Consider the following 8,575-nt stretch of genomic DNA (forward strand, 5'->3'; position numbering starts at 1 on the left):
TGGGACGAAATACATGGGCGTGGCAGTTACTTTTGTGATACAATGCATAAAATGCATAATAGAGCATAATGCATAAAAGAGCATTTTGTTAAAAATGCAAGCTGAAGAACAGCGCATTCTTAGGGCGAATTTGGTGGCGCATATCTCCAAACTGGTGTAATTCTGGAAATTGATACCAAGTGGACAGGCCTTACAGTTCTTAAATAGCGATATCTGCCCTAATGTAAGTAACTAAGAAGTTGACTTGTGAATATTTGTTAATTTCATGAACATGTGTTTCAATTTCTCCTGCAAGTAATGTCCTCCTCTCTGAAGAATCGAGTTCAGGGAGTAGAACTATGTTATATGCAACAGGGGATCTTTAACAATTCAGTTAAGCTTAGAAATAATCACCCTGTATTCACCAACTCGCAGGGCACACAATAAAGTTATTTCCTCCTCCTCCACCTCCCGTATATACGTGCACACCAGGTACGTCCCACATCACGTCAGTATTTACTCGAGCGAGTAACGGCTTCATCTGGCTTCGCGCATGTGGGTTGCTATTCTTTTATTTTGCGCAACATTTTCGCACACTATAGCTTTTTGAAGGTTTAGGCGCGGTTGTGTTGTCTCATGTGTTACAAGTTAGCGTCGACATGTCTATCTCGCTTATGCGCAGACATAATGCAAACGCTGACGATGCCAACGTCGCCGATCGCCATGCGAGATATATCCTTCTGTGTGTCGCTGCATAAAATACATCTCACACAGAAAATTCATTTGGAGTACTTGCACACAGAATGTGCCGTCTATCTGCAACGTTTTATTTACGTTTGCTTCCTTTTTTTAATGTACTACTTTTATTGAATTAGTTTAAATAGAAATCTGCATCTAAGCCTCTAATTATGTCTTGCGACTCGCAGGTCAGAAGTTTGTCATGATGGAAGTAAAGGTTGTGCTGGCGAAGATCCTCACCAAGTTCAACGTCGAGTCAACGCGCCCCCTCCAAGAAGTTGAGATGACCTTTGAGATTGTCCTCAAGGCTAAGGGAGGACTTCCTGTCTGGTTTCGCCGAAGACAGCAATTATAGCTGTAGTTGCATTATATTTGTACATAAATCAAAGCGTTGTGCACAACAAATGTGTTCATGTCTCGGAAGACTGTTCCCAAGCGAGAGATAGCCTTTCGCCCCACCTCATCGCGTTATTGGTATGCTGTGCAGAATACCAAGTGCTGATGTGTTTTTATGTTTATCCCTAAGTTTTCCAAATTCTCTATGACAAAATCTTTGTTTATCTTCACAGACGCAGGGAACTGCATCTAAATCTAATATTTATACTGGCAGGACTGATTGCCGACCACCATCTATCGTTGTTGCATTTTTCTTCTTCTGTATTGTAATTTAACTCCTCTTGTCATTTTCTTATGCGATGGAAAATTAAATTGTGCTTGGATGAAAGGAAAGCTCATTCATAGAGAAAGTCATAGGTCCTAAGTTTTACCCGCATAAGGACGAAGCGGTAATTATCTTTACAAATTATTCCTAAATATACAAGTTTGATTTTGTGCATTTCACGAATTTAACCATATTTAGAACTAGAAGCCGGTCTAGTGGTTGTTCAAGTTCGTTACCATTATTTACAGCAGTAATAAAGGGGACATACCGTAAATCGCAGTGGTAAGTCATGCGCGTCTTTTAAGATGCACTATGATTTCGAACAATTTTTTAGGCAGCAATATTCCATCTTTACCGGGTTGATTCAGAACCAAGCCTTTAAACCTGCCCTGACGGCTAAACAATGGCACAACTTTGAAGTTCTTTGAACGGTTAAAGGGTCATTCGACCACGAACAATGACCCAAACTTTAATTATGCCGTGACCGGGTAGCTAGCCGCGTTTCCGATGGGTGCAAAATCAAACTGTAACGGTGATGACACGCATTAAGAAAAGATAGCGGTTTAATTTAGGTTTGGCAAAAGTACTTCATTCGCCACTCAGTTACAGGCGCAAAAAACAGCTTCGCCGACTGAACGTCAAACGGTGAACCACAAGCTTAGAACGACAGAAAGATGAGCTAGTTGGTAAGGATTCATTATGCAAAAAAGAGGTGAGGCGTGCAGACAGGACACAAGAGTAGTTGTCCATTTCTCTACTCTTGTGTCCTGTCTGCACGCCTCACCTCTTTCTTGCATAATGGTGAACCACAACAGACGCAAGTATAAAGTTGTTTTGTGGGATCTTCGAGAATCGACACATATATCCTCGTACGGGGAAACGAAAGCGCGCAGGCCACGAAATTGAGAGAGAGAGACAGACGGTGAGGGAACGAGCAGCTGCAGCGTACAAGGAAGGCATTATTAGGCGGAACCCGTTTTAAGGGATCAACAGGGCGTTATTCATGGGCTTACATTAACGGCGTAGAGGAAGCGCGCGCGTGAAATGAGGTTTCTCGCGCGCGTCGCTTCTCGCCCGACGGCCTTGCCGCGGCCTCCGTTTCTGGCTCCACTTTCTCTTAAACGTTCTCTCCCTCTCTGTCCTGACCGCTGTTCTTCCCTTCCGACGCCGAAAGGAAGTGAAAGCTCCAGCGGCATGTGGTTTATGCGGCCAGCGCTGGTGAGTCGATGAGCGGCCGCTCGTTTTCTCTACCCCGAGCTGCTCCGCAGGCGGCGATCACGACAGAACGCTTCGCCGTCCGGCTTCCCTCGTGCTTGCCCTTTCGTGCACTCAATCTGTTCGCCACCGCAGCGATTTGCTTCCGTTGAGGCCAGCCACACACTCAACTCCGTCTCTTTCCCACCCCCATTTTCTTCCACTCTTCCTTTGCCGGTCTTTATAAACGTGATATAAACACCCGGGCTGCCGATTAGCCGTACGGCGATGGCGCTGCCTTGCTCTCTCGGCTATCCTCATATAAGATGCCGTGCGGGAAAGCTGTCCCCAATGAGAAAGCTAGGGGGTCGACCAGGAGCGTCGCATATGTGCCTTGTACCCGCGGGAAAAGAGCGGCTGAGTGACCGAGCAAGCCGCCGCCACCGTCACCTAAAATGTCGCGGAAGTGGTTCTCCCTGCTTGCACCCCTTCTTCTCTCTCTCTCTCCTGCCACTTCCTTCCTTCCGCTCCTGTCAAGTCAGTTATACAGCTGCGGAAAACCGTCCCGGATTCTACCACGCCTATCAACTACACCACGAAAGAGCTCGCTCGCCCGGCGTTTTTCGGGTCTCGCGCATAAACACGCCACGCCGCCCCTGGGCATGGAGGCAGGCTAATTCCAAACACCCCGTTGCGGGCGCAGCTCGCGCTAGTCCCACGCGGCGGCGATATGAGGTCGATTCATCAGCAGCGCGCGAGTCTTCGCTGAGAAGCGGCGGCGGCGGCTGTGTGTACATACGCGGGAAAGAGTGCCGACAAAGACAACCGGCGAGTGGGGGGCCAGCGTGGATTGGAGCCCACCGCTGGTCCTCGCCGCTTCGGTTCCCTGCGCGTGAGGCTCAGGATGAATGAGCTTCCCGGCTTTGCAGGGAAGCCCACCGGGAATGGAGCGATTTCGGTGCTGCGCTCTCTCCCTCGTCCCTTCTACGGCAGCAGCGACCCCTTACTGAATTTGACTTCCAAATGGGAAGCTATACCCGACTCTGCTGACTCTGCTTGCAGTTTCACGCTGCAGTGTGGTAACGGCTGCGAGGGCGGACCAAGTGGCTGGCCCTGGCGCTCAATGTATGAGCGCGCATGCATCGCATGTTGGCGGATAGGGAAGTGCGGTGGTAGGTACGATTGTACGAGGACCGGGGTTTTTTTTTCGGAAAGAGCTGTTCCTTCATTACAGTGAGCTTGGGTAATGTGTTAGCACGATGCTTCAATTTGCTAAATGTCTTCAAAAAAGGACAGGGGTAGCAGTGACCGTACTTCCTTGTTTCCTTATTCACAATGATATTGAGTAGAATATCGAATAATGGAGTAACATAAATGATGCTCTTCGATTCTAGTAGACCCTTCGGTTCGGCTTGTTTTCAGATGTATATTGTTTATTGAGACAATACAAGAAAAATCACCTCCCAAGCACTCCGTATAGATGGTTAACCAGCGAAGCTGAAGCGTGACGCCACGGTGTTAATCACTGCGTTACAACGACAGTTCATTAAACGACGGCTTGGTACTGGGTACTCAGTTGCAGCTTGCGCTCGGCTGCGCGAACCTGTTCTTGTGCCTGGGCTGCAGCATCGGCACGGAGTAAACGAGCTCATTCCCGGTTCTGCTCGCAGCGTTACTGATCGAAAGCTGCCCGCTCCTCAGGAGAACGCAGAACGCGCGGCCTACCCTTTTCGGAGCCAGAGTGAAACTGCTGCGCGTGCTCTCGGCTGCGACGGAGAGCAACGACGTCAATACTGGCGCAGCTAATCCAACACCACCTAAATAGCACAAAGTATTTTCACTCCGTTCCATGACGTCATGCTACCTGCCCTGACTACTATAGAATCTAGTGGTGATGCTCCCGAGTAGGCAACATTGATTTTAACATCACCGCTTCCATCACGCCAGCCTTGTCAGTCGAAATTTCGGGCCAATTAGCGTGACGCTATGGATCGGAGTAAACAGACCTTGTGCTACCTAGGCGGTGTCGGCTAATCGCGGGCCTCTCTCTCACTTTTGTCGCGCATGCGCATGGAGTTGCGCTGGAGGGGTTTCCGGCGTACAGGCGATCGACAGACGGACGGACAGATGGACGGACGAATCGGCTAGCCATATACAGCTTCGCTGTAAAAACAGTTCTATAAGTGGCTAATAAACAGTCACAAATGACAGACAGCGTTTCATGCGTGAGAGTGTATCGTGCTTGACAGTGTATGAGATCACATTTTCATCCTGGGGCGCTATAACGTAAAACTATTCCAGTATGTTTTTATTCCAATAACCTGCCGTCCAATTTGCGTAACCGCCGACGCAAGCATAGGGCGGTTACCCACAGGGTTGTCTGAACAGACCAATCAAACGCTCTGCTCTTCATAGGAGGTCACTTTTGTTTGCTTGAAAAAAGAATCACAGTGCCTACACTGAGCGGCTTGTCTTATGTAATTGGCTGACAAGAGGCGAGGAGCACGCTCAAGTGGAGAGGGATTCGATAGGGCCGACCCAGTGCACTGAAAATTTATAACCGGATGAAGAGGGTGATACCGGCGTTTGCGATTGGTCCGCTTTCCCTTACTTAGCTTGCGCTGGCTGGTGGAAAATCGTTTCGGCATGCAACCGAAGGTTAAGAATGCAGCTAAAACGGATCCTCAGCAAAAAAGTGTCGGCAGAGCGAGGTCTTAAACGTGCAGAAAGTGCTCGAAAACATTACACTGCCACGAAAAAGCTTTATTGCAGGCAAATGAGCCCATGCTCTTCGGCAGGTGCGAGTAGCCAGTGCCTATGGGATCAGCAGTAGCCATCTTTTATTCCTTTCGGAACGGAGCAGCCGGCGGCTATTCAGAAAAAAATTCAGTTTTGTTCGGCATATTAATGCCTCTTTAACGCGTACGCGTCACTTTGACGCAGTGAGTTCTTGCGGTTTTCTGACGTCACGTGAGAGGCAGGTGAAGTGGGTGCAGCCGGAAAACTTTTGACCAACAACAGCCATCAAGACCATCAAGACCATCAAGACCATCAAGCTCCCCGGTTTCCTGACGGTGGCTTCCACTGAAGGAGGAAGGGGGGTCGCTACCCTAGTCAGTAAAATGTTCACGTTCCTTCAGTGAGACCTTGGTCTCGCGGACAATGGGTTGGAGTTCGTCATGGCTGAACTCCTTGTCGACCCCCCTAAGCAGCGCTTAAGAAACAGTATCTTCATACTCAATGTTTACTGTAGACCCAGCGTTCACAGAGCCAGGCCTGGTGGTATTCTCAAGAAGGCCGTGCATTTTGCCAGGTCTAAGCCTCTAGTCATGGGGGATTTTTATGCCCAGCATAAGGAGTGGGGCTATTGTACCAATACGAAGAAGGGTAGAGACATATGGGACGCGGCAACGGAGGAAGATCTTACGCTGATAACCGATAAATACTTTCCAACCAGAAGATGGAACTCGGTGTGCCGAGATACGACTCCGGATCTTACCTTTGTCAAGAACCTGGAAAACGTCAAGTGGCCCAACACAGCCATGGACCTCGGTAGCGATCATTGCACCGTCGAAGCGGTGATCAAGGCTGCCCGTAACAAAACGAGGACCTTTAGGTCCACTGACTGGGACTTGTTCCGAGCCAACCACTCCGAGCGCGTCCTTAACAAGGATATGGACCTAGACTCTTGGTGCGACGAGATAAAGAAGGATGCGGCTAGAGCCACCAAGGAGGTCACAACCGATCTGGAGGTGGACAGGGTGGACAGTAGGCTCGCGCATCTATTGGAAGCCAAGCAGGCACTGCTCGCGAGATGGAAGACTCAGCGCCATAACAGAAGACTACGCAAGAAAATTTCCGATATAAACAAGATGATAGAGGCTCATTGCAAGGTACTATGCAAGCAGCAATGGGACGAGCTGTGCGACTCGGTGGAGGGTCACCTCAAGAACGGTAGAAGCTGGGGTCTCCTCAGGCGCCTTCGGCACAAAGGCAACATCAAGTTCAACCAGAAGAGAGCTTCGGCGAAAGCTGTCCATTTGGCCACCGACTCGACTCCAGGTGAGGCGCTCACAGAGCAGCTCATAGACAAGTACCTGGTGGCCACGGACAATCCCGTGGCCCCCCACCCAGTTTCCCGAGTACGAAGGGCGTGACGTACCATCTATGGACGAGGATTTTACCGTGGCTGAGGTAAAGCGGGTTCACGCATTCCTCAACGGCAGATCTGCCCCTGGGCCCGACGGGATCACCAACAAGATGCTCAAGCATCCCGACGACGACTCAATCGAGTTTCTTACACACAGATGAATGAAATCTGGTGCAGCGGCCTCTTTTCCAAGAGTTAGAAAGCAGCTTACACTGTACTCATACCCAAACCAGGTAAGGCGCCGAGTATCGACAGTCTAAGGCCCATCTCCCTGACGTCGTGTGTTGAGAAGATGGCCGAGCACGCAATGCTTAACCGCCTCACTGACCATCTCGAGTCTTACGAATGCCATCGGTTGGGGCTTTCGACTCAGGACGCCATGAGACTGATCAAACACCAAATCATTGACTCTACCTCCACCGACACTAAGGCAATTCTCGGCTTGGATCTGGAAAAGGCTTTTGACAACCCTTTATTTTCAAGAGCCTGACAGAGTGTAACGTCGGCAAACGGACGTACAATTCCGTGCGCTCCTTCCTTTCCTCGAGGTCCGCTAGACTCAAGATTGCCGAGTTTTTGACCCACGAAATTCAGCTTGGGCCAAAGGGAACAACTCAGGGAACACCTCAGGGGGCGATGACCTCCCCGACGCTGTTCAACATCTCCCTGATCAACCTGTCGAGGGCCTTGCACAAAATCCCGAACAGTAACCACACGATCTACGCGGGTGACATCACCATCTGATGCTCCAGCGAATGTGAGAGTCAGGCCGAGCGTGCTTTGCAAGAGGTCATCGATGTGACCGAGCGGTATCTTATCCCCACCGGGCTAAGGTACTCGCCCGCTAAATCCGAGCTCTTGCTTTACAAGAAGAGGCCCATAGGCGGTTCTCACCGGTCCTGGAAGTCAGCAACAGAGAGCCAAATTACGTTATTCACCGGTAAGGGCTCCGCGGTACCGCGGGTAGACACTATCAGGGTGCTAGGAATGTTTATCGGGTCGAACGGGGCGAATGGAGCCGCCCTCAAACGCATTTGTTCCAAGACCGAAAGTGCCCTCGGCCTGATCCAAAGAATCGCCAACAGGTAACGCGGAATCAGGGAAGACAATCTGATCCGGATTATCCACGCCTTTGTGCTATGCCACCTCGCTTATTCAGGGGCTATGCAGAACTGGCTCGTATCGGAGCGCAACAAGATCAATGCCCTAATCAGAAGAATCTTCAAGCTTGCCCTCAGCCTTCCCATCCGAACGCACACAAACGACCTCCACAATTTGGGAATTCACAACACGTTCGAAGAAATCGTTGAAGCCCAAGAATTTTCCCAGTTTGTCAGACTCTCCGGTACCCCAGCGGGCCGAGCCATACTTGGCAAGCTGGGACGTAACCCCACGATTGTCAGCCTCGACGCTGTGAAGCTGCCCAACGACGCAAGCTCCAAGATTTACATACACCGGATACCACGCAATATGCATCCCAACTACAACTAAGCAAAAGGTAATGCTCTGCTCGTTAGTGCCCGCTTCAACAAGGACCGAACATGCTTCGTAGACGCTACTTCGTACGTTCAAGAAGAGGCCTTCTCCTCAGTGGTCATCGACTGCGATTCTAAAATCCTTAGCTGCGCTACCATCCGCACTTCTCATTCCAGCGTTGCAGAGCAGGTTGCTATTGCTATTGCATTGACGGGCAGTGTACATGACACGATTTACTCAGATTCCAAGGCCGCTGTTAGGGCCTTTCAGATGGGAATGGTGCCTCCCCAGGCGCTACGTATCATACAGAGTGCTAAAGACATAAAACATCACTCTTTGGCCTGGTTCCCTGCGCACCTTGGAACCATTGAGGGTGC

At 50.1% G+C, this 8,575-nt stretch overlaps 1 protein-coding gene across 1 annotated transcript in view; it reads left to right on the forward strand.

Moving 5' to 3' along the window:
• The window catches only part of LOC142573039 (cytochrome P450 4V2-like), a 69,689-nt gene extending 68,549 nt beyond the window's left edge, over positions 1–1,140 (forward strand). The window contains exon 11 of the mRNA XM_075682539.1: positions 906–1,140. Within this exon, the coding sequence (XP_075538654.1) occupies positions 906–1,072 (167 nt within the window). The 3' untranslated portion in view covers positions 1,073–1,140. The remainder of the gene's footprint in view (positions 1–905) is intronic.
• The last annotated feature ends 7,435 nt before the right edge of the window (positions 1,141–8,575 follow it).

The sequence above is a fragment of the Dermacentor variabilis genome, chromosome 2 (assembly GCF_050947875.1).
Source record: "Dermacentor variabilis isolate Ectoservices chromosome 2, ASM5094787v1, whole genome shotgun sequence".
NCBI classification, from domain to species: domain Eukaryota; kingdom Metazoa; phylum Arthropoda; class Arachnida; order Ixodida; family Ixodidae; genus Dermacentor; species Dermacentor variabilis.